The sequence below is a fragment of the Heloderma suspectum genome, chromosome 5 (genome assembly GCF_057233095.1).
Source record: "Heloderma suspectum isolate Gila_16-S chromosome 5, 16-S_ref, whole genome shotgun sequence".
Classification (NCBI taxonomy): Eukaryota; Metazoa; Chordata; class Lepidosauria; order Squamata; family Helodermatidae; genus Heloderma; species Heloderma suspectum.
In genome coordinates, this window is record NC_139462.1 from 179133527 (window position 1) to 179158328 (window position 24802).

At 44.8% G+C, this 24802-nt stretch overlaps 1 protein-coding gene across 1 annotated transcript in view; it reads right to left on the minus strand.

Annotated features, from left to right (window-relative positions):
• The window catches only part of SNX10 (sorting nexin 10), a 55561-nt gene extending 31657 nt beyond the window's left edge, over positions 1–23904 (minus strand). The window contains exons 1-3 of the mRNA XM_084858514.1: positions 23583–23904; positions 19769–19874; positions 3060–3108 (exon numbers count right to left, since the gene is read on the minus strand). Of these exons, the coding sequence (XP_084714640.1) occupies positions 3060–3083 (24 nt within the window). The 5' untranslated portion in view covers positions 3084–3108; positions 19769–19874; positions 23583–23904. The remainder of the gene's footprint in view (positions 1–3059; positions 3109–19768; positions 19875–23582) is intronic.
• Between the last annotated feature and the right edge of the window lie 898 nt (positions 23905–24802).

Sequence of the window (24802 nt, forward strand, 5' to 3'; positions counted from 1 at the left end):
GTGACCTTCCAGATGTTTTGGCCTATAACTCCCAGCATTCTTCACCATTGGCTGCGCTGTCTAGGGCTGACAGGAGTTGTAGGCCAAAACATCTGGAGGACCACAAGTTGTCTTAAAGGATATAATTGGTGGACAGCTACTTTTTAATTCTAGTGTGTTTCTGAACCAACAGGTCAAAATAAACAGGATTTGTATGCCCCTAATGTTAGCCCACCACGGCACTGGAAAGCTTCAAGGTGTCTTTCTACCTGCAATTATAACAACATTATGTGCCATTTGCAGCATGTGATTTTGGTTCTATCTCATTGAACATAAGTGTTGGCTCTGTTGGCTCATTAAAAGACAGATCCATAAATATTTTTATTTGTAAGTTTGCTGTTTGCATGATTAAACTACAAATTCTTTTTAATGTCACTGTGACTTGCTTCCAATGCCTTTTTAATGGGGAAATCCATCAGCTCTAACATAACTGTGGCTGTACATTTAACTGCTGCAGGCCATTAAAATGCATGCCCAAATGGTGAACCTTTCACTAGGGGAACTCGCATTCTCCCCCAGTGAGTATATTTACAAAATAAATTCATTTTTAAACAACGGAAATTATTATTCTTCATTAAAGCTCTCATAACAGCAACATTGGTAACGGGAGGGGGGAAGCGGGGGGAGGACTGCACACATTCAATCCATGGCATCTCCACTTAAGATGATGTCAAGCAGCCGGTCCGGGAAAAACCTCTACCTAAGATGCCAGAGAGCCTCTGCCAATCAGAGTAAACAGTCCTGGGATACATGGACTCAGGACTCAGTCTGACTCAGGACAAGCAAGGGTTTGTCTGCGTGTCATTATTCTGCAGGAACACACAATGTGTTACTGGGTGGAGAATTTGACTTCTGAAGAACCTCAGCTTCATTTAAAAAGAGAGAGTGGGCCAAAGCAGACATCTTTTGTTTTGCCCTTCATTACTTTAAATCTGTGTCTAGCAGCTACATCTTATTTTAATTTCTATTCTAGAGTAGGTGTAGGGGGCCTGATCCAGATCTTAAAATGTCCTTACCCCCACACTAGCATCCCAACTGGGGCTGAGGCCCCAGCACCTACTCTAGAATAAAAATGAAAAAGAAAGACATAGGTGCTAGATACAAATTTAAAGTAATGTCTGTTTTGGCCCTGAGAGAGAGAGTGCACACACAGCCTCAATCAAACTGTTGTTGTTCAGTCGTGTCTGACTCTTCGTGACCCCATGGACCATAGCACACCAGGCCTTCCTGTCCTGCGCTCTCTCCCGGAGTGTGCTCAAGTTCATATTCATTGCATCAGTGATGCTACCTAGCCATCTCATCCTCTGCCGTCCCCTTCTCTTTTTGCCTTCAATCTTTCCCAGCATCAGGGTCTTTTCTAGTGACTTTTCTCTACGCAATAGGTGGCAAAAATATTTGAGCTTCAGCTTCAGTATCTGTCCTTCCAATGAGCACTCAGGGTTGATTTCCTTTAGGATGGACTAAATTTGATTTGTCCTCCTTGCAGTCCAGGGCACTCGTAAGAGTCTTCTCCAGCGCCACAGTTCGAAAGCATCAATTCTTCGGCGCTCAGCCTTCCTTATAGTCCAGCTCTCACAGCCATACGTTACTACTGGGAAAACCATAGCTTTGATTATACAGATGTTTGTCGGCAAGGTGATGTCTCTGCTTCTTACTATGCTGTCTAGGTTTGCCAGAGCTTTCCTCCCAAGCAGCAAGCGTCTTTTAATTTCATGGCTACAGTCACCGTCTGCGGTGATCTTGGAGCCCAAGAAAATAAAATGTGTCACTGCTTCCATTTCTTCCCCTTCTATATGCCAGGAAGTGATGGGGCCAGATGCCATGATCTTAGTTTATGCTAGCATGCAAATCGAAACATGCGTCCCACTGAAAGCAATGTAGTTTGAATGAATGTTATCTGAATTCAGATGCACATTCATGTGTGTGTTTCTGATGTATGCGGTTCCCAATGCAGACTAGATTCTATCTTTAGACTGGGTCACAAGATTCTAGCCCTTATGGATGTGGATATGACTGACCACTTTTTGTAGGAAAAATATTGAACATTTAATAAGTTGAATGAGTTTTTGTTCTAGATATTTTGTCAGACGAAAAATGCATATGAACTTAGATAGTAAATATCACAGGGCAACTGTAAGTACTGTATATAATATACTGTATATATATTTTTCCCAGTAGGAGAAAAATACCTTTGAAAAAGAGTATTATCAACTATTAATGCTTAGTAGTTGCATAGCTCATTTTAGTTGTTTAAAACTCTTCACATACAACAGCCCTGTAAGACTGGGCTGTATTATCCTAATATTGCAGAGCTTAAAAATCAGAAAGTTTGGTGACCTGCAGTACATGTTTAGGAAATTTGATTTGTGTGTCTCTTCTTTCTGTTTGTCAATACATGTGGAGAACACCTTATTTTTCTTCACTTTTGTCACACACAAATACAATCTCCCCCAAGGAAGAGTTAGATCAGATCCTGGATGGATCTGCTACATTTAAGGAAGCTTCCACTTTTCCCACAAGAACAATCTGCATGTGGAAGCAGATTTTCAGAAGAATTTGCTTTAAGGGAGTTGAATATTTAAAAGAAACACATGCACACACTCCAACAGCCTCTTTGCTGTCAAGCACATCAGTGGAATTCCCTTTTGCCATGACCCCTACCTGCAAAAGCTGCTAGTGTTCCACTCCCATCCACAGCATTACGATATGCACGTCAGAGGAACTATTTTTGCCATCTCTTCTTTGTATCAATTACACAATCTCCTCTGTGTCTTCATATGCTATCCAAATATATCTCCACAAGGATTTTAAGCTCCACAGTTCACTCATAGTTGGTTGGTTATATAGTCCAGTGCAAGGCAACAGCAGGAAGGACCTGCTTCCTCAAGAACAGCTGACCAATCCAGAAGTATTTTTACACAACTTTTCTACTTTCACTAATGTCAAACTAGCTTCCTTGTTCATTCAAAAAAGAACACACTCCTCCAAATAAAACAAAACACACAAATAAGTGCACCTACCTGTGTTTCGTGCTTTGGCGTCATCTTCCAAGTGGCATGTAAAATCAATCTGAAACATAAAAGGGGTAAGCCCAAGTAAATATAATGAACTTTTAAAGACGAACATCTTGAATGCAATATTTTGTCCAGAGCTACGATTCACGATTCAGTTAAAAATGCAGAGGAAAATGTCACAGTAGGTTTATATCAGGTTTCCTACAGGGAAGGAAACTCTAAGGATGTCCTGTAACATGTATATCTCTACTCCATCTTTTGTGTCCGTCACAGGAGCCAAAACATCATGCCAGCCTCTTTGCCGATACATTTTTCCATGCAAAGCAAATTCATGGAGGATAAGGCTATCAAAGGCTACTAGTCACAAAGGCTATATATTGTCTCCAGTATCTGAGGCTGTATGTCTCTCAATACCAGTTGTTGGGGAACACAAGTGGGAGGGTGCCGTTGTGCTCATGTCCTAGTTGGGGGCTTCCCAAAGGTATCTGGCGGGCCACTGTGGGACTAAATAGGCTTTTGTCTGATCTAGCATGGCTCTTCTAATGTTCCTTTATGAATAGAGAACTGTAGCAAAAAGCTACACATTTCTAGATGGCAGCTGTGAAGAGCAGCTTTTGGCTCTGGCTAGAGACAAATATCTCCTGTCTGTCCCTCAGCCTCCAATTTTCTGCTGTGCTGAGCATGTCCTGTATCCCACTGCTTGTATCAACTGACAATAATCTCTTAATCTGCCAATATGTTGTGGAGAGGTGGATTAGAACTGGGGAGACACAAGTTCAAATCCCCACTCAGCCATGAAGCTCTCACTGATGACCTTGACCCAGTTACTGATCTTGCAACCTAACTGCCTCACAGGGCTGTTGTAAAGGACAAAATGGAGGGAGAATGAACCATGTGCACTGCCCTGAGCATTTTTAGAGGATATTATTATTTATCGTATGGCACATTTACATCGCATTACAATAAAAACAGAGCATAATAAATATGAAACATAAAATATAAACTATAGACAGGAATATTACAAACGTATGTCTAGGTTACAGATAAAGTTTTTTACTTCTGTTGTCACAGCCAGGAAATCAGCGAAGTCTCCACTGTAGGCTCGGTTTTGACACTCTGTCACTATATGTTGGATAGTTTGTTTTTCAGCCCCACAATCACAATTTGATGATGTTGTTTTGCCCCATTTATAAAGGGCATCTGCACATCTACCATGAACCGTGCGAATTCGGTTCAAGGTTGTCCGTATCGCACGGGGCTGGTCAAATCCAGGTGGTTTTTCCAAGATGCAGGGCAAGCTTCGGCACTGTGGAGGGCAATTTCCTAGCCAATGTTGTTTCCACATGTTGTGGATATTGAAATCATCTTCTAGAAGAGCTTTAGCAGTAGAAATGGCTGGATGTCTCAATCTTAACCTGTTTCACTCCAAGTAGGTTATGTCATTTAATATTGGTGCTGTTAAGGGCTCCTTGGAGGCCTCTCTCAGTCTAATCCAGTAGCCAAGTCCAGACACAGACAACAGGATTCTTTTCAAAGCTTTATTCCTTTTTTACAACTTAACAACTCTACTGTTAGCAACTAGATATGAGCAGCAGAGTACCTATGCCCTAAGTTGGAACAGTTGGTCCCTGTTTGAAAGGGAATCACTGGCAGACCCTGAACTTATGGGCTAGGGAGAGTCCCTCCCCTTTTCCCTTGGATCCTCTGGGCGCAACCGTTGTTTGCACGCCAACTGGGCACTACGCCTCCTTTCCGCGCCCTCCATTTGGCGCCGCTCCCTGCGTTGGCGTCGCGCGTCCAGCAAGTCTGCTTCCCGCGCTTTGTCACTCCAATGCCAGTGGGAGGAATCTCTGTCAGCTGTTGGCCCTGGGAAAGATGAGCGCGCTCCTCTCCCAGGAACGGCTCCTCTTCCTCAGAATCAGAACTACTCTGGGATTCTATGGGCTCAGCATCCACCCTGACAGGTAGCTGGAGATTGTCAATAATCTTCTGGTATTCTTGAAGAAGGGCGCTCTTTCATCTTGCATCCGGAGGTGATATATGGCTCAAAACAGGCAGCCAGTATGTGGGAGTAGATCGTATCATCCCACTAACAATACACATTGATTCATACAGTTGTGTATCGATCTTTCTCGTGTGCGGACTATTAAGCCACACTGGGGCACAGTACTCTGCTGCTGAGTAAACCAGACTGAGTGCGGTCATTCTTAGCGTATCCGCTGTCGAGCCCCAGCTAGTGCCACATAGTTTGTGTAGAATGTTATTTCTACTTCTCAGTTTGGCAACAGTCTTCATCAAGTGTTCTTTATAGGAAAGTGCCCTATCCAGTGTGACCCCAAGATATTTGGGATGCATGTTGTGACTGAGCCGGTTTCCCTTAAATTGAATGTTGAGCTCTCTGCCTGCTGATCTATTACGAAAGTGGAAGCACGTTACTTCCGTCTTTGTTGGATTGGGCTGTAACCTCCACTTACAGAAATATTTATCCAGTATGTCTAGATCGGAAGTGGGGACATCTTCAGTTGTCTCAAAGGATTTATGTTGTGTGGCTATAGCCCAATCATCCATGTAGCCAAACTTCCTAGACTTTGTGTGTGGTATGTCAGCTATGTATAGACTGAAAAGGAGAGGTGCAAGAACCGAGCCCTGTGGTAGTCCATTGTTTAAAATTTTAGGGATGCTAGTATCCTCTCCTATAGTCACAGAGAAAGTTCTTCTAGCAAGCATATTATCAATAAGTCGGGTAGTTTTTCAGCACGAGGTTACTTGTATTAATTTATAAAGTAATCCATGTCTCCACACTGTATCATAGGCTGCACTTCAATCTATAAAAGCAACTGATGTTTTTTACTTTGCCTGATATCCTGCTTCTATATAGGTTGTTAGTTAAAGCGCTTGGTCAGCACAGCTTCGTGCGGGGCGAAATCCAGCTTGGGGGACAATGACTGTTCGCGTCTGTAACATTCCTTAAGTCACACGTGTCTCCTGGGTGGTGCTAAAGAACAGTCACTTTGAAGCAAACATCTGAAGCTTCAAAGTTACGGAAGCCAGTCAATCCTAGTGATCTCCTGGCTATATTACATCACATCAAATTTTTTAGAGGAAATAAAATGTAATAAATAAAATAAAATGCACTGACTACAAATATAAGATAAGCTGTGATATATCAAATATTGATGTATCATAGCAGTCACCGGATGGATCATACCAAGTCAGGATACCTACTGCAGTTTCCCCTAAGGTCTGTGTCACAGATTATAACATTAAAAAGTTAGTTTTGTGTCCATGTGTAAATATGATGGTGCTTAGGCCTCTCTAACTCATGAAGGTATCAGAATTGTTTGGATATTTCCATAATAAATAAAAATATATGTGACACATACATGGTCCTTGGCAATCTTATTACTAAAAAAGTTTGAAAACTGGACTTCCCCTTCCACCTGTTAACGGTGAAAACACACAATGTACAGACATACATGTGACCAAATGAAGAGGTCTGGGAGTTTCCCTTTACACACTTGACTTGGGAAAGCTGGGGGGTGGATTTTTCATGGCAGCCTGGGTACAAAAAAGGACAGTCCCACTACCAAAGGCTTACTATGGTACTTCATGGCTTTCCTAAATGTAGCCCTGAAATAATGTGCAATACTATGAAAAATGGCTTGCTCACGAAAAGTCATAAGGTACGAGCTACTTGCTATGGAGTTCACATGCAACGGTGTGAACAATGTGTTTTTCACTCTCAGTACTTTCTGCATTTAATGTTCTTCTAATCTCACTGATTACAATTCTTCCCTCCACCATCACCATATGTATTGTATATAAACTTGATGAAATGGGCTACAGTCCATGAAAGCTTATGTCAGAATTAACGTGCCCATCTTCAAGGTGCCACAAGACTTTGTTGTTTTTACTAAGCAAGAGAGACACATTTACCAGGGGTGGGGAGGAGAAAAGGAGAGAGGTGTGCTATGCCACCCCAATTGCTGCGACAAGACAGTAACACACCCTGACATCAAAAAATAACAGGTGTTTGCTAAAAAACAGGTGACAGCATACAATTCTGACATTAAGTATTTCCGCAGCCAAAATCCTGCCCAAGCTTCATTCTATGCTGGTGTTAAAGCCATGATGTTAAGAAGCATATTTCAGATGCTTTCTTCTGCCTCATCTGTGGGCTGTGGTAGTTTCCAAACCACTTCTCCAATTTGCAATAACGAACTGAAGTTACCCCACGAACTCCCAAAAACAGCTCAGCTGAAAATATCGGATGAAATATCAAAAAATATCTATCTAAGATGCCTCAGCACATAACATCTTTTCAGATATCTAGGCTGTTGGTTCTTTTTCCGAGAGAGAGGTTGAAAATACAACCTCATTTGCAAACAGGAACTACTTTGTCCTTTGATTTGTCAGAGGCCTTCCCGATCTTATCTCGCTGGACTGTAACGTTATATTTAATAGAGAGTGCGTCAGTACTGACACTTCAAAAATCAGTATAGTGCTCAGAGAGTGCCTATAAACTGTCCCTTGGTTTAGTACTGGGACTGGAAGTAAAAGCAGAAATGATTGGAGAAGCAGCAATAAATGCATATAATCTTGGAGGACACGCCATCAAGGGCCTATAAAGCACAGCGTGAATGAACAATTTAGGGCACAAGCCTATGTATGTTTAGACAGAAAAAAGCCCTTCAAGTCCCAGAATGCCCCAACTAGCCATGTGGGCTAGAGGATGCCGAGAGGTGTACGATTTCTTTCTGTCTAAACATACCTAGGATTGTGCCCTTAGCAGTCTTTCTAGCCCTATTCAGGCATTCAACTGGGTTCCCCTTTTACTGTTGGGAACCTTACATGTGATGAAGATGCCACCTTCGGACTCAGTCAATCACGTGTCAGCTCGGGGGTGTTGCCTGCATATGCACCATCATCAAGGGGGCGGAGCTAGCCCCTGCTCCTCCCAGAGGCCCCTTCACATACTTGGAAGTCAACACCCAAAGAGTTTACCATCAGCTAAATCCAGCTGAGTTGACCAATCCACATCAACTCAAGTGCCAGGAGCAGAGACCATAAATGACCAAGATAAAAACATAGGAACAGCCCTGCTGAATCATACCAAAGCCCATCTAGTCCAGCATTCTATTAAACCAGCTGCCTCTGGGATGCCCACGAGTCAGACATGAGTGCACCACTCCAGAGGGCCTTGAGGCAAAGTGCACTTTTAGTACCAATCCAATAGTTTTACGTTATTTTATGACTAAAGAAAATTCTACATAGTGTTTGGGCACTTCCAAATTATGAAAAAATGGGACATTACCCTTTCCTCAGGACTGGGGGGAGGGAGTTTAAAATCAGCAAGCTTAAAATTCGGCCTACGTCCAGGCAAAGTCTGAAACCATCATCAAAGGAAAAAAAACTGTCCAGGATGTTGCAATACATTGTGGAAGAGTTCCTTTCAAGCAAGGAGGGAGTTCCTTTAAATATAAATTGGTCTGACTTAGAATGTAGAGTTTAAAGACTGATCTGCTGTTTCTCAAGTTACTTGGCAATTAGAATAAAGGAAGCTGCCTTACACCAAGTCAGGCCACTGGGCTATCTAGCTGAGTATTCTGGTCACTGACTGATGGTGGCTCTTCCTGGATTCAGGCAGGATTCTTTCCTAGCCTTAGCTGGAGATGCCAGGACTTGAAACCTGGGACTTTCTGCATTCAAAGCGTGGGTTCTGCCACTGAGCTATGGCTCCTCCTCTAAATTCAGTCAAGGCAGAAGCTTTCTGCAGGAGTCTTCTTTGCAAATGCAGGCTTAATTGATGTTTGCTTAGCAACTAGCTCTGAAGGGATTAAACACACTTAGGCAGTTTTCAGCCAGGTGGAGGAGTCACTGAAGCAGCTCAGAAGTTGAAATAATAGCATAGGCAAACAGGTCTTTAAAATAAAACACAGGTGTTGGGCCAACTCCTTTTCTTACAGCAGAAAATCGAAAGGTCGTTAATTTTGTTTCTCACAGTGTTTCCACAGGTCTGGCACAACTAGGAAAAAGCACATATGGGACATGAGCAAAAAATATGCACAGACCAAAAGAGAGCAGACAGATTTAACGTCTTCACAAGAGTTTGATGCAGAGGTGAAAGAACAGGCACCAAGCTAGGAACAAGCTGGGCAGAGTCTCTGCCCACAGGACTAGCGTCACAAAATAATCTAGAAGGAAAAAATCCAGAAAAGGAGTATTGGGGCTCCTAGGCCTCAGTAAGGCTTCCACTTAGATCCAACTTATGGGTTTCCCATAGCCATATGGTTGGCCACTGTGCAAAGCAGGATGCTGGCCTAGATAGGCCTTTGATCTGATCCAGCATGGTTCTTCTTATGTTCAATGTGGGGCTGAGACACAAGATGGGTGTCCTGCTGGGAGCTTCACAAAGCTGTGGACAATGTGGATGCTAGCAAAGCCATTGTCCTCAAAGCACACTTAGGGCCAAAACAGACATTACTTTAAATTGGTCTCTAGCAACTACATCTTTTACAAAACTTTTACTTTTTAAATTCCCCCCTGCCCCCCGATACGGATCTTAAAAACCCACGCTAGGGAGTTGCACCAGTAAAAATGACCAAAAAAGATGAAGCTGCTAGACACAGGTTTAAAGCAAGGGTGGGCCACTTTGGAAATTACTTTAAATTTTAAAGGAGTATCTTTTTTGGCCCTCAGTTCATGGGTTCAAAAAAGGTGACAGTGTTAGGAAAAAAAACTAGGGTGTCTCCTGAAAAGGATTTGACGAAGTAGAGGAGACACCAAGGCAAGAGACACTTGATAGGTATGTCTGGTGCTGGGAAGGAGGTCGCAAGAGTGCTCGGGGCTGTTTGCATTGTCAATTAATGAGTGGCCAGGAGATTGCGGAAGGAGGTGGGGCTGATAGGCAGATTTTTCCATAGGCCTGGGCACTTCATATTCAGGACATTCTCCTTTCCAATTTAGAGGAGGGTGGACACCAGGCCAGTAAGTACAGGTTACCCATCTATGGTTTCCATTAACTGTCAGCTTAGCAATTATAGGCAGACAAAATTACAGGAAGCAGAGACACCAAGTAGAAGCATGCGAACAAAATGGAAAAATGGAGGTGATCTGGTAACGTTTTTCTATCCTTTAACCTACAAAACCATCTCCCTCTTTGGGTTTGTCTGCATCAATTCCCTTATAATGAGAGCCAGCACGGTGTAGTGGCTACAGTGGACTGGACTGAGACCAGGGAGACCTATGCTGAAATCCCCACCGGGGGACTAAACTCACTGGGGGACTGACCTTGGGCTAGTCAGTGACCTGGTTCACACCATCAGTGCAGCCCACTGTGGCTTATTTAAGCCATGACAAGCTGCAGTGCCTGTGGGCACCAGGTTGCCTATTCAAGCCTTGGCAGAAGCTTGTTGTGTCATCCAAACCCAGGTGGCAAGGGAATGTTTGCGCGTTAAACGATCCTACAACAGACCATGGGTTATCTGAGAGTTGTTTAACCCACAAACAACCCCTGCCACCCAGGTTTGGATAGCACAACAAACCATGGCAACCCCCTGCTGGGGCCTGAATAGTCAAAATGGCTGCCAGCCCATGCTGCAGCCCACCGTGGCTTACTTAAGCCATGGTGGGCTGCGGTGTTCATGCAAATTCTCTCAGCCTGACCTAGCCTACAGGATTATTGTGCAGATAAGAGAGTGGGGAGAGGGGGGAGAACCATGTATCCCTCCTTAAGTTCCTTGGAGGAAGAGTGGAAAATAAATGAACTAAGTATTTTAATTTAAACTATTTATAGTTAGTTAATTTTACCTATAATTAATTTAAATCAATAAGTTATTCATTTTGGCATGCTCCTCATTGTTCTGTAATATTCTGGTATAATTTATTAGGGACGAATGCTCCTTCCTTGTTCTCCTTGACCTCTCAGCGGCTTTTGATACCGTTGACCACGGTATCCTCCTGGACTGCCTGGAGGGGTTGGGCACTGGAGACACTGTATTACGGTGGTTCCAGTCCTTCCTCTCCGGCAGGTACCAGAGGGTAGCACTGGGAGAGGAGGTTTCGGACCTGTGGTCGCTCACTTGTGGGGTGCCACAGGGTTCTATCCTCTCCCCAATGCTATCTAACATCTATGTGAAGCCACTGGGAGCTATCATCAGGAGGTTTCGGGTGCGGTGTCATCAGTATGTGGATGACACGCAGCTCTACCTCTCATTCAAATCCTCACCAAGGTTGGCCATAGAATCCCTGTCCAAATGTCTGGAGACGGTGAATGGCTGGATGGGGAGGAACAAGCTGAACCTTGACAAGACCAAGGTACTTTTGGTGGGAGACAAGAAGAGGTTGGGGGATGCTGACCTGGTGTTGAATGGGGTACAGTTACCCTTGAAAGACCAGGTCCGCAGCCTGGGGGTCATTTTGGACTCCCAGGTGTCCATGGAGGCTCAGGTGTCAGCTGTGAGCCGGACAGCGCTGTACCAACTCCATCTGATATGGCGGCTGCACCCCTGCCTTCCCGACCATCTGCTCCCATCGGTAGTGCATGCCCTGGTCTCCTCTCGTTTGGACTACTGTAATGCACTCTACGTGGGGTTACCCTTGAAGACAGTTCGGAAGCTGCAGCTGGTACAGAACATGGCGACTTGCCTGATTAAAGGCAGCCGCCGGTGAGATCACATTACTCCAGTGCTAAAGGAGCTGCACTGGCTACCAGTTGTTTTCCGGGCCAAATTCAAAGTGTTGGTTTTGACCTTTAAGCCCCTATACGGTTCCGGCCCAGCCTATCTTAAGGAGCACCTCCAGCAACACCAGATAGGCCGCTTGACAAGATCAGCCTCAGATGGCCTTCTCTCTGTCCCATCAGCCAGGACGGCTAGGTTGGTGGAGACGAGGGAGAGGGCCTTCTCTGTGGTAGCCCCCACTCTGTGGAACTCCCTCCCTAGGGAACTCTGCCATGTCCCCTCTTTAATGAGCTTCCGCCGTGCATTAAAAACGTGGTTGTTCAGGCAGGCATTTGGGGTGGGCTAGGGTAATTTTAGAAACGTGATGTTTTTAATGTTGAATTTTATTGTATGAACTGGTTTTATTGTTGTACATCGCCCAGAGTGGCTGGGTGACCAGCCAGATGGGCGATTGAGTGAATGAATGAATGAATGAATGAATGAACGAACGAACGAATGATATCCATTTCCTGAAAGCCTACACTTTCTCCTTCCAGGATTCTGCTAACTGAGGTAGGTAAGGGCAAACACGTTCTTCAACAAGGTGTTGTATCACCGATGCTTCCTCTTCCTCCAGCTTGTCAAACATTCCGACAGAATGTATGCATATAGTGGTGATGGTCAGGGCTAAACAATTTTATGACAAGTCTCTGAAGACAAACAAATGTTACACAACATGTTTGGACGTTGTCTTTGAACCCCTGGCATAATAATAAATATTTCTGGATGAATGATACTTACATTTCTCAATATAATTGCATCTATCTCATCCCAGACATATCAAAAGGATGATCTAATTCTGAATATCATGTATATTATTCATGTGACACAAGCAATTAGCATTTAGTTGTTACCCAGACAGAAGTTAATTGTTGTTGTTGTCCATATGCAACAGAACTGACTGGGAGTTAGAATCCTGAGGCCAAAGAAGTTTGGAAAAGAGAACCAGGAAGTTTTCTGGAGTGACACAGAATAGTACCACTATGTTCTTTCCTTGAAAGTTAGTCAGATTTCTAGTAACTAGTAGCCTTTTAAATTTAATATTTTGCTGTTGCTTGTCCCGCCCACATAAAAGTAAATTGTAATCTGAAAGAAAAGGAGGAATGCAAGGCATTTCCTGCCAGCAGGGCTTAGGATAGGCAGAGGGCTCCTAGACAGGTCTGTTGTGAGACAATCCCTTAGGATTGTGCTCTACATGATCTTGTTTTTTTTATTTTGTTAAGGTTTTATGGTGTTTAAATTGTTATATATTGCCTTGATGGCATTTAGCAAATAAGATAGTATATAAATTTTAATAACAAATATCAAATGGGATGTTTTCTCACAAAATAAAGTATCTTTCTTTCCCACACCCTAATGTGAGAACATAATGTGAAATGAATTTTTCTTCCATAGAAATTAAATCCTGGGAAAAGTAATGCCTTCAGTTCTCATTGACCAAGATATCCATGAGGAAAACCACACAGTATTGCTTGCATACACACAAACACCATTTCTGTTTTACAACTGTGGCCCGTTCACATGGGTTTACGGACTCTGCCTCGCCATAATCTTTGTTGGTCACACAGCCAGTCAGGTTAAAGCAGATTAAGAGAGACAACATACTTTTGCCATTTAAGTAACATTATACTGATTCCTGAGTGGTAACCTAACTGCGGCAGGAACAAAGCGCGCGTGTGAGTGTCTGCGTATAGGCAACCCAAAAAAATTAATTCAGGTGATACTCAGAGGCCAAGCTGAAGGGGGGGGGCGGGAATCCTGCTCACTTGAGAAATGTACTCAGGTGAGCAATGTAACACAAAAGCCTCACCCTGAAAAAAAAAAAAACAAGATTAGGATTTTACATTTCGAAGAAGGGGAACTGCTATCTTGAGTTTGCAACTTGCATATGTCACTGCTCATGAGAGTGTCAGGAGCGCCCTAGCTGCCTCTTACAGACCCCTTTAATAGCCAACTCAAGACACAGACTAAGAGGATTCTTTCCAAGGCTTTATTCCTTTACAACTTAATGACTCTCTCAGATGCTAATCACCAACGACTAAGCAAGGAACTGCACTGGGGTAGTTAGCAGAGGAGCCTAAGCTCCAGGTAAGGCAGTTGGTCCCCGTTTGAAGGAGAAGGGCGGGAAGACTCTGAACTTATGGGCTATGGAGAGGTCCTCCCTCTTACCCGGGGATCTTCGGGACGCGACCATTGTTTTAGCGCCAACTGGGCAGAGTGCCGCCTCTTGACGCGCTCCATCAGGCGCCGCTCCCTGCGTCTGTGCCGAGCATCCAGCAAGATCCCCTCCCCTGCTCTCTCGCTGCCAGGGTCACTATCTCTCTCAGGAATGCAGGCAGAAGGAATCTCTCCCTGCCGCTGTGCCTGTGAGCGATGAGCGAGCTCCTCTCCCACGGGTTGTTGTGCTTCCTCAGAATCAGAACTGCTCTGGGGCTCTATAGGCTCAGTTTCCACCCTGACAGAGAGTAGGTACTATTTCATTGAGAAGATTTTTTTTTTTAGCTTGAGTCAATTCAGGTGGATTGTCAGGACTAATTAACAGTCCTCCATGTAAAGCAATGCGAAGAAGAATTCCACAAATGACAGCTACTGATTCTAATTCTTGTCGTAGAACTTTCAGTTAATGAAGTGCCATACCATTATGTTTCCCTGTACAATGCTTTAACACTGGCCATCTGTAATTCTCAGTTTACAAATGGGAGCGGGGGTGCTGAGAAAGAGACTTTCTCAACACGAGTTTCTGTGGGTTACTTAACTGTTGGGGCCGCCATTCTGAATACACAAGCCCCAGCTGGTGGTTGCCTTGGCTTGTGGAGAGCACCCAGGCAGCGGGGTTTGTGTGAGGGTTAAACAACCCTCGTATAACCCATGGACTGTTAAAGGCAACCCGGCTTCCCAGGGGGTACAACTAGCCCTTGGACATCATACTCCCATAGCCAGAGAAGCAGAAAATTAAAAGCCTGATTTTGTTAATCAAGGGATACACTGACAAACGGGTCACTCAAAATCAAACTTTTGAGACCATCAGATTTTACTGCCAAAACCCTACACAAAATTAATTTTTAAAATGCAGTTGCTATCCCATTTATTGGGTCTACTCCAGATATTTTCCCTCATGGTTGTACTACTTTTGGAGAAGTGTTACATTTTACAACCACTACACGCACTGCATTTTGTCCCGCTGGAAATGCAACTGTTCTGTCCATTCACTGCTATCGCCATTTCCATGGGGAATACTGTCTGCATGCAAGGATCAAGACCACTGTCAGAGTCACTTCACACATTGGGCTGGATCCAGATTGAGTCATACTTAGAGAAGACCCACTGAAATTATTGGGGCTAAATATGACTACATCTAGATCCAACCCATTAAATTACTATGGTGTACACCTAAGAAAAAGTAAAGTCTGAATGTGACAAATACACATTTGCAAATACATGTATGATCTTTACTAGATTTATTTACATTCCACAGATCTATACTGCCCAATAGATGGAGCTCTCTGGTGAAGTGGTGAATGGCTCAGTGTGTATTACTCTGCAAATCTTATCCCCCACCCGTGCTTTATTTTCGGCAGATGGTGGTTGTGCACTCCCAATATTATCCTATCGCAGCACTGGAGCAGTCACCAGGACTATTTGTAAAAAAACAGTGGCACCTGCAACAAAATGTGCAAAGAGTTCCGGTTCACAGCTGGCTGGCTAGAAACCTGCCCTTATTCAGGATACTTCCCTCCATTCCCCCTCCTGCCTGGTTTTCCATGCCCCCCCCCAAACAGCCAGTCAGCATGCTATGGCCACCAGACACCCCTCCTGAGGGTTTCCCCCCTAAATATTTTGGGATGTCAGCAAAGCTTGGAGTTCCCCAAAGTTCGCTGACATTTCCCTCTTGTATGCGGATAGCACAACATTGGCTACATAATGATCAGTACTGAGACAACTAAGGTCACTCTTAGTATATAATGATAATTATTGGGAAAGCAGTAAGCCTATCCTTCTGTTCTGCACTGCCCTGGCATTTTAGGAACTTTTCATTGTTTAACTGTTAATTGTTTTAATCGTTTTTTGTGGTTAGTAAGTAGTTGTCATTGTCTTGGTGACTGCGCATTTCTTTGCTGTGGCAACATTATAAAGCCTTTTTTTGTTTCGTTTTTGTTTTTTAAGTTAAGTTATAACCAGAATGGCTCTAAATTGGGCTATGTAAGAATATTGCCCTGCATTCTGAAATGCAAGTTTTACAACCGCACGTTTATTGCAGTAAATCCACATTTGAGCAGGGATTTGAACTGTGGTCCCTATCCTGCATCCTATCAACTGGATCGGCTATGCTTAGTGCCAACTAAGAAATTGATCGGGAATAAGTGTTTCCTAAATAAAAGTGCAAGATCGCACAATAGTCCAGAAGGGGAGCTAGAATGGAGGGTTGCAATCCTGCACAGTCAGCAGCGCTCAAATAACAGGGGGCTTAGGGAAAGCGCACACCCCAAACCTTTATGATGTCCTCCTTAGCTACTGTTTTACAAGGCTACTGGATAGGACCATGATTTGGCCCCCTTCCTTTATTCAAGAGCTCCACATAGTACCCCTGCCTGGATCTCTCCACCATGCTTCTCTGTGTGTATGTGTCTGGCTGAGCAGGGCAGTGTAATCTCTAGGTCTGCATTTGTCTAACCAGGTGCCCTGTGGTCCAGAGGTTTTGCACTACAGCTCCCATCAGCCCCAGCTAGCAAGCCAATGATCAGGGATTATGGGAGTTGTAGTCTTAAATCTCTGGAGGGCACCAGGTTAGGGAAAAATGGGCTAGCCAAATCCACCCCATGCACAATGCTTGAACCCAGGGTGGCTGCGGGCAGAGGAGACCTAGCCCTTTCGCTTTTTGAGGCGGTCACTAGTTTACCTTGGATTTCTAGAAATAGGAGAAGAACCATGATTTGGCCAAAATGGGAAAGACCCAGGGTTGGGGCTTGTGATTTCACTGAAGCCCTTTACCCTATGTTTACCCCAGAATTCAAGCACTGGCAGCTAGACTGCCTAAGTCCCTTCAGTGTTATTTAAGAAGGAGAACTCGATGGAGGTTTGCAGACCAGGTCTTGCAACGTCAGATCTTCCTAAGTCACGCTGCTTCCACTGTTGCCTCTTAACAACTCCACTGATTGCAAAATGTAACGCCTGCTACTGTGCTGCCACTTGCAAAATATTTCCTGCAGAATGAGCCAGCTTTCCTGGTGCCCTCCAGATGTGTAGGGCACTAACTGCTATCATCCACAGCCAAGGAGCATGCTGGCTGGGATGACTGGAGCTATAGTCCCACAGACCTGGAGTGCACCAGGTTCAGGAAGACTGGAATGAGCTCTGGGGAAATAGGAAGTGATAGGTACTGAATGCATTGCAAAGGCATGACAAATGGGTCTTCACATGAAAACATGTCATCTCTCTGTCATCACTGTGCTCAGGGCTACTCCAAATCTTCCACACACCTGATTCATTCCAAGCAATGATCTGGGTAGGCAACAACCTGATACATGATAAAAAGTATTTGCTAAAGCAAACTATACAAGTGAAAACAGAAGGATACTACAAGGCAGCAGGTGTGAAAGAGGAAGTTTTAGTTTTGGTACACCACAGATTCAGAAAGCAACAAAAGAATTTCCAGAGAGGTAGCCATGTTAGTCTGTAGCAGCAAAAACAACAGAGAGTCTTATGACTAACCTCTTAGGGAGCAATCCTATGCGTGTTTAGCCAGCCTGGCTGGGGAATGCTGGGAGATGTAAGACATTTTTCTGCCTAAACATGCATGGGATTGCACCCTTAAAGACTAACAAATTTATTTCGGCATAAGCTTTTGTGGACACTGTTCACTTCATCAGATGCATCTGAAGCAGACAGTGTCCACAAAAGCTTAGTCTTTATGGTGCCACAACAAAAGAATGAGGCTATAGCCTACAATTCACAAACTAGTCAAATCAAAGGCACATCCACTGAAGCCTTTGTGCAGTCTCTTCCCAATATGTATGTTTATATATTTATTTACTGGGTTAACTGTTCACAGGATTGCATTCAACTTTAGTGGGATTGAACTATTTCAACTATAGAAGTATGCAAGACACATGACTAGACTTCTCTAGAATTAGGAGAGCCAGTGTGGAATAGTGGTTAGAGCAGTCATTCCCAACCTAGTGCACATGCTGGCTGAGAATGATGAGAGTTGCAGTCCAATACACTTGGAGGACATCAGGCTGAGTCAGAGTGTCAGATGATGACAAAGGAAACCCAGGTTCTAATCCCCACTCAGCCATGAAACTCTTGCTGGGTGACCTTGGGCCAATCACAGTCCCTCAGCCCACCCGACCTCACAGGAAAAGCAAAGGTAGCAGCATTGGCCTTAATCAACTTGATAGTTTGTACACTACCTTGTGACATTTTGGTTGGCTTAATGAATGTATTTTCTCCAAAAGAGATTTCGGAAATCTATCTCATGGGGTTGTTGTGAAAATAAAACAAGGCTTAGGAGGCAGGGGAAAGACATGTACACAGCCTTGAGCTCCTTGGAGGATGGGGGTGGGGGGGCAAACTTAATAAATGTATAAAAATTTTAAAAACTGAATGAAGTTTCAATCAACTATGAAAGTACTAGCATCCAACTGTAGGCATGTATGAAGTGACTTCTTAACCCGGGGGTGCAGAACCTCTTTCAGTCCAAAGGCCAAATTCCATTTTGGAGAAGCTTTCAGGGACCACATTCCAGTGGTGGGTCAGGCTGAAGGCAAAAGGGGGTTGGGCCAAAAAGACCAGCATATTTTACTTTAAAGCTCTTCCTGCCAGTATCTGAGCTTTAGGAGATGCATTTAAACCTTTTATAATTTGGTTGGGGGTGGGGGGGAGCACAAAAGCAGAAAATCACCAAATGGTCGGTGGCTGGGGAAAAGGGCATGGGGCAAGGGGGATGGTAACTTGGGGAACCCCGGAGGACCATATTGGGACTCTAGGAGGGCCGGATTTGCTGAGGTTCTGCAGCCCTGTCTTAAACCATAGGAGATAACAGTGTCATTATACAATAGAATTCTTTAATAGAATTCATCTAAATTTATACTGTTAAGACTGGCAGCAAAATTCGCTTCCATGACAAGTGACAATGTGTTTCAGAACTTTCAGGCACACTGACTTGGGAATGAGTCCCACTATAACCAGTGAGGCTAACTTCCAAGCAAACATGGATAGGATTGTGCTGTCGGAGCCCTCCGCAACATGCCCCAACGTAAATGGACTCCAAAACCTACCCTGAACCTTTCAAAAGTCCCCCTCTTGGGCTGCTCATATAGCCATTGTCCATCCATAGGACTATACTCCCAACGTTTCTGTATCAGGCTTCCCCTGCAGTCAACTAAAGGGCAAGCCCACTTAGCTGTTTTACTTGGGCAGACAAATGTCCCAGAAACAGAAAAAGTGTCCTTCAGCAACCACTCCTCAAAAGGAGTGTTGTGATCCCATATTTAGCTATGGCAGTGCAACTATGAGCATTGCTACAGCATCTCTGACCAGTGTCAAATGCGTACAAGTTGAGCAAGAAGTAATAGGACACATTCCTTTGGGATGATTTCTTTGCCTTGCTACAAAGGATAAATCAACTACCTCCACAGAATACCCGGGAACAAAACATTACAAATTTGGCATACTTGGAAAAGAAGATCGACACCTTGGTTTTCTCCTAAAATACCCATTCAGTGTCTTCCTGACATGTAGTCTAAAAACATCTTGTCTTTTGAAGAACAGCAAAAACAAACAAAGCTTCCAGCCTGCTCACCAACAATGATATCATTCCCTATACTTTGATCTCGTGCAACAGGCTCAGATGTAGCAGCTGCTTAACTATGACTACTGGAAACTTTATCATTTGCTGTGACAGCAATTATCTCACCACCTCAATACAAGTTGAAAACGTTGATCAGTTTTACCTCAGAAAGGAGTATTTTTTCAATTGTACCAATTATGACTTACCTTAGATGATGGGAATTTTCTTTTGTTCGCACAGGCTCGATGACTGGATTTGGCCAAAGGACCGTTGGAAGATGATCAGTCAAAACTCTGGCTACTTTGTTCAAAACTGTAAGAGATGAGATGTAAACGTATTAGTTGCTGAGGTGCAGTGCTGTCTAAATTGCACATAATTCACATGCCATCTAGCTCCCACTGTCAGAAATGACTGGTCAGCTAGCATTTATCACCTGTGCTAAGAGAGCTTTTTGGTAAATTATTGCAAGTTTGCATTCTCATTTTACGCTGCCCAGTTGCTCAAGATACTAGAGTTGTTTTGCTTAACCTTTTACCTTTGGACAACCCCTTATATCCACATGGAGAATTTAGCTTTGTTTATTGCCAGTTGCCAAACTCTGCCCAGTAAGTGGAAGTCACCTAAGCACAGTCCAAACCACTTCCAGCAGGGGTGCAGAACCTCTTTCAACCTGAGGACAGAGTACTATTTTGGAGAAGCTCTCAGGGGCTGCTTTCCACTGGTGGGTAGGGCCAAAGGAAAAAGGGGTGGGACAAAAAACCAAGAACATCAGCATATTTTAGCCTAAAGCTCTTACTGCCAGTAACTAAGTCTTAGGGGAGGCAGTTCAGCCTTTCGAATGGAGAAAAAATTGCACAAAAGCTGGGAAACAGCCAAACCATCACTGGTTGGCCAAAAAGTGGTGAAACCAGGAGAAGGGGAATGGCCTTCTGGAGAACCCCTGACAGCCAGATTGGGAAACACAGAAGGATGGATGTGGCCCCCAAGCCTGAGGTTCTACACCCCTGGTAGCTGGTGTACAGTGAATATGTGTAGGGGGAACTTCTGTGTGTTCAGCTGAGCCTCTCTATTGAGTCTACGCACACGCATAAGGATCTCTCCTTGCAATCAGAAACCGTGCTCGCCAGGGTTCCCAATAGCACAAGAGGTGTTCAGAGTAGGGTCACACGCAGCAGCCACCCCTGCTGCAGCTGACATGTGAACCAGTCATGACCCCCTCACATTTGACAAGTGTGGGAAGGGGTCCTACATGCATACAAATGTATGTGCATAGAGCTCCTCCACATGGGGGGGGGGATCATGCGCCAATCAGAATTGCCCCCCCACCGAGACGTTCTATGTGTGCATGTTAGTGAATGAGTGCGGCCCCTTCTCATGCGTACCTCATGTGCAGCCACCTTATGTGCATGTTGACAGGAGTGACCAGGCACTGCGCCAGGGGCAGGGCTAACACACGTACTCTCCTCACGCATTCTTTTAAGCTGTGAGGGCCTTCAACTGAACCCACTACAGAAAGAGCCCTAAGCATACAATTGTGCACATGTAGGCGCAATACAGAAATTCAACTGAACACATGAAAATCCAGGCCAGAGGAAGTTACATTTCTACACTGCATTATTACATTTCTATACCGCCAAATAGCGGAAGCTCTCTGGGCGGTTCACAAAACAAAACGTGAAACCATAAAATATAATAACACAGTAAATTTATTTATTTATTTATTGCATTTATACCCCGCCTTTTTTCCTCTTGCAAGGAACCCAAGGCGGCTTACATTATCCTCCTCCTCCTCCATTTTATCCTCACAACAACAACCCTGTGAGGTAGGCTGGGCTGAGAGTCTGTGACTGGCCCAAAGTCACCCAGTGAGCTTCCATGGCCGAGTGGGGACTAGAACCCGTATCTCCCAGCTCCCAGTCCAACACTCTCGCCACTGCACCACACTGGCTCTCTAAAGCATAATATTAAAAAAAAAACTTGGGTTGGATCCAGATTTACACTACATCAACTGCACTGTGCAAAGTGAACTTCCCCACCCTGTTCTTCACCTGGCAGCCCCCCCAGGCTCCTGAAAATGCAATACATTCAGGAGCCCCTCCTGAATGAGGCATGGGGGGGGAGAGAGAGAGAGAGTGGATCCCAAAGAAGTGGGACCTTCCACAAGCAGAGCCCTTCATCTCACAGAAGATCTCTTCCTCCCATGGAAGGCAGATCCTAGATCCAACTCCTTAAGTTTAAAACAGAATAAAAGTGAAGTTAAAAAATCAGGGTAAAAGCCAGCAGTGGTGCAAAGATCTAAAAACGAACTAACCCCATTTTTAAAACGGAAGGACTACAAAGCCTGGGAAAATAAAAAGGTCTTCTCCTGTGGTGCTGAAAAGACCACAACATAGGTAACAGGGGAGTCTTTCTGGAGAGAGCATTCCACAACTGGGTGCCACCACTGAAAAGGCCATCTCCATAGTAGGCACCTGCCTCACCTCCTTCAGTGGGAGTACCTGGAGAAAGTCAATCACTACAGTTGTGCTCCCCCACCACCCATATCCACAGAACACAATGTGAAGATCTGCACAGAGCTCTCCTCTCCCAACTGTGTTAGTATGGATCTATTAGAGACAGAGAAATTTAAAAGCAGGGTCACGGAAGCACATCATCCCAATAAGCTGAGCTCTTTTCTTTGGACCTAGTTTCTGCTCCTCCCTATCTAGAATCTCAAGAACGGGCTATTTCCTCTCCCTTTAAGTTTAAACTCGTATACTAAATCTTGATTGGACATTGCCATTCATTTGTTTTAATATTTGGATAGTTAGGGTCACTTACTTTTCATTCCTCCAGATGACCCATTTTTACTGTGATAGTTTGTATTAGTGGGTTGTATCCAATGTTAGTCTAACTTAAGTTCTACTCCTTTCAGTGGGTGTACTCTAAGTAGGACCAACATTGGATACAACCCAGTGTTTGTTTTATTATGTTGAGCTTTTAGTATCAAATAAGAATGTGACTGCTTTCTATGGATCTGATTTTTTTTTAATCTTCAATCAAGATGTTGTGTTTCCTCTACGTTTTATCCTGATAAAATCAACAAGGAAAAAGAGGTGGGGGGCGGTGGGAGAGGACACTGGTTCATCATACGATTACTGGAGCATCAAGGGATGGCTTATTTGTGAAAATGTCCCCTCACACATCAAACCCAAGACATACAATTTTCGCGTCGCCTCAAACGGGCCGATTTTCATCAGTGTCAAGCTGTGAGAAATCCAGGACATATCCGCGGGCTGGCGCGCAAACACTAAAGAGCCATAATCCAGATGGGTGATGAATTACAGCGACATTACATCGAGACGCTCCCGGAGGAGAAACAGAAGTATTTATTATTTCTCTCTCTCTCTCTCTCTTTTATTGTTCTCGTTCATTATTAACCTTTTCGCCCTCGGTGCAAGCAACGCGTTTGAAATAAGACCCCCAAGAGAAAGAAAACCACAAGATCGCTTCACTGGGACGACTTAAGATCTCAGCGCTCCACGAAAAAGCTGCCCCTGCCCTACGCGCATTTAGGGCGGGCAAAAGGTCTCTATCCTTTAAGGCGCCGGCACCGGTAGCGGCGAAGAGCCAGGACCAAACCCAGGGACATGCGGCGGCCGGGAGGCAGCGGCGATGGGAATCATTCCTGATTGTTAAAACCCGCGTGTGGAAGGGTAACGACTCCCATGCCCACCCCAGAGGTTGGCGATCTAATACAACAACCTTCCTAAACCGGGTGTTGTTGGTTTTTAAACTGCAATTCCCATCATCCCCAGCCAGCATGGACAGGGATGGTGAGAGTTGTAGTCCGAAGCATCTGGAAGGCCTCGGTTTGGGAAGGCTCTTGTGCCACAAGCTACGTATCCCCATAGAAACCGAAACCGCGCAAGAAGACGGGCAAACCCACGGCGCTTCTGCTCGCCCTCCCTCCGCCTTTCCCTCCTTCGTTCCCTCCCTGCCAACCGCAAAGGATTCCTCAAGGACGCCTCCGGGACTTGCCCAGCCGGCTGCTCCTCTTCGCCGTTGCTCCCCGACTTGTTAGAACGACGCTTCGCGGCCGCAAGGAGAATAGAACAACAGCCCGAGATCACGGCGGGTTCCCAACACGGAGCCGTACAACCCACAAACACACCAGCAGCGGGCCAACCCCGACCACGGACTAAGCCGCTGCCTCTCCACGTGATCGCCGGCGAGAGGCGGAGCTGCAGCGCCTCCGTCACCGGAGCACGTTTCCGCCAAGACCAAGGCCTTGGCAAAGGGCCGGGGACGTCCCCAGGGCGGGCGCAAGACCCGGGGCTTGTCGGTAGAGCCAGGGAAGAGCGCGGGCTCGGCCGCTAGTCGCTCTTTGCCCGCGTGAGGATAAGGGTAGTAGAGGCTGGTAGCTCGGATTTCGGTGGGGCTGCGAATCCCATTCTGGGTTTCATTCAGAACCAGCCAGAACTAGAGTTCTGAATGAAACCCAGAATGGATTTTACAGCCCCACCGAAATCCGAGCCAAGGAGGAGGCCTGAGGTGATGCCCGCGGCGAGAATTTTATTTAGAAGCCTCGTTCAAAAACAAAACGCTTGTGGCCCTTCAAAGGTGTATGAAGAATAATCAAGCGTCTAACGCAGCCTTCTGTAACTGGGCGTTCTCCAGATATGTTGGACTACAACTCCCATCCCCCGATATTGTTATTATACAATTTATAAACTGCACCAGTGTATAACAAATTAATATATATATATATATATATATATATTTAAATACAGTAAAAGCAAAAGCATCCATAAAACACTGGCTGGAATTTAACCATCAGTTAAATTGGCTGGGGGTGATGGGAGTTGTGGTTCAACACATCTGGAGAGCCCTAGGCTAGGGAAGACTAGTCGCATGTTAAAGGCTATCACTTTTTATCACGGCATGAGCTTTCGTGGATTACAGCCCACTTCGCCAGTTGCAACAAGGTTGATTAAGTGCAATCCTATACATGTCTGCTCAGAAGTAAGTCTGATTGGGTCATACTCCCAGGTAAATGGGTATAGGTTTGCAGCCTAACCAGTTCAGAAAAGCTCCGCTGGACAGCAGTATAGTGGTAAATGTTGGAAGTGCAGGCACTCCTCATGACAGTCGCCGCAGCCACACCCCACGAAGAGTCCAACAATTCAGGTAGCTGTGTAGATCCATGTCAACAAACCAGTTCTAGCAATTTTACCTCCACCAGGAAGAGGCCTTCGGTA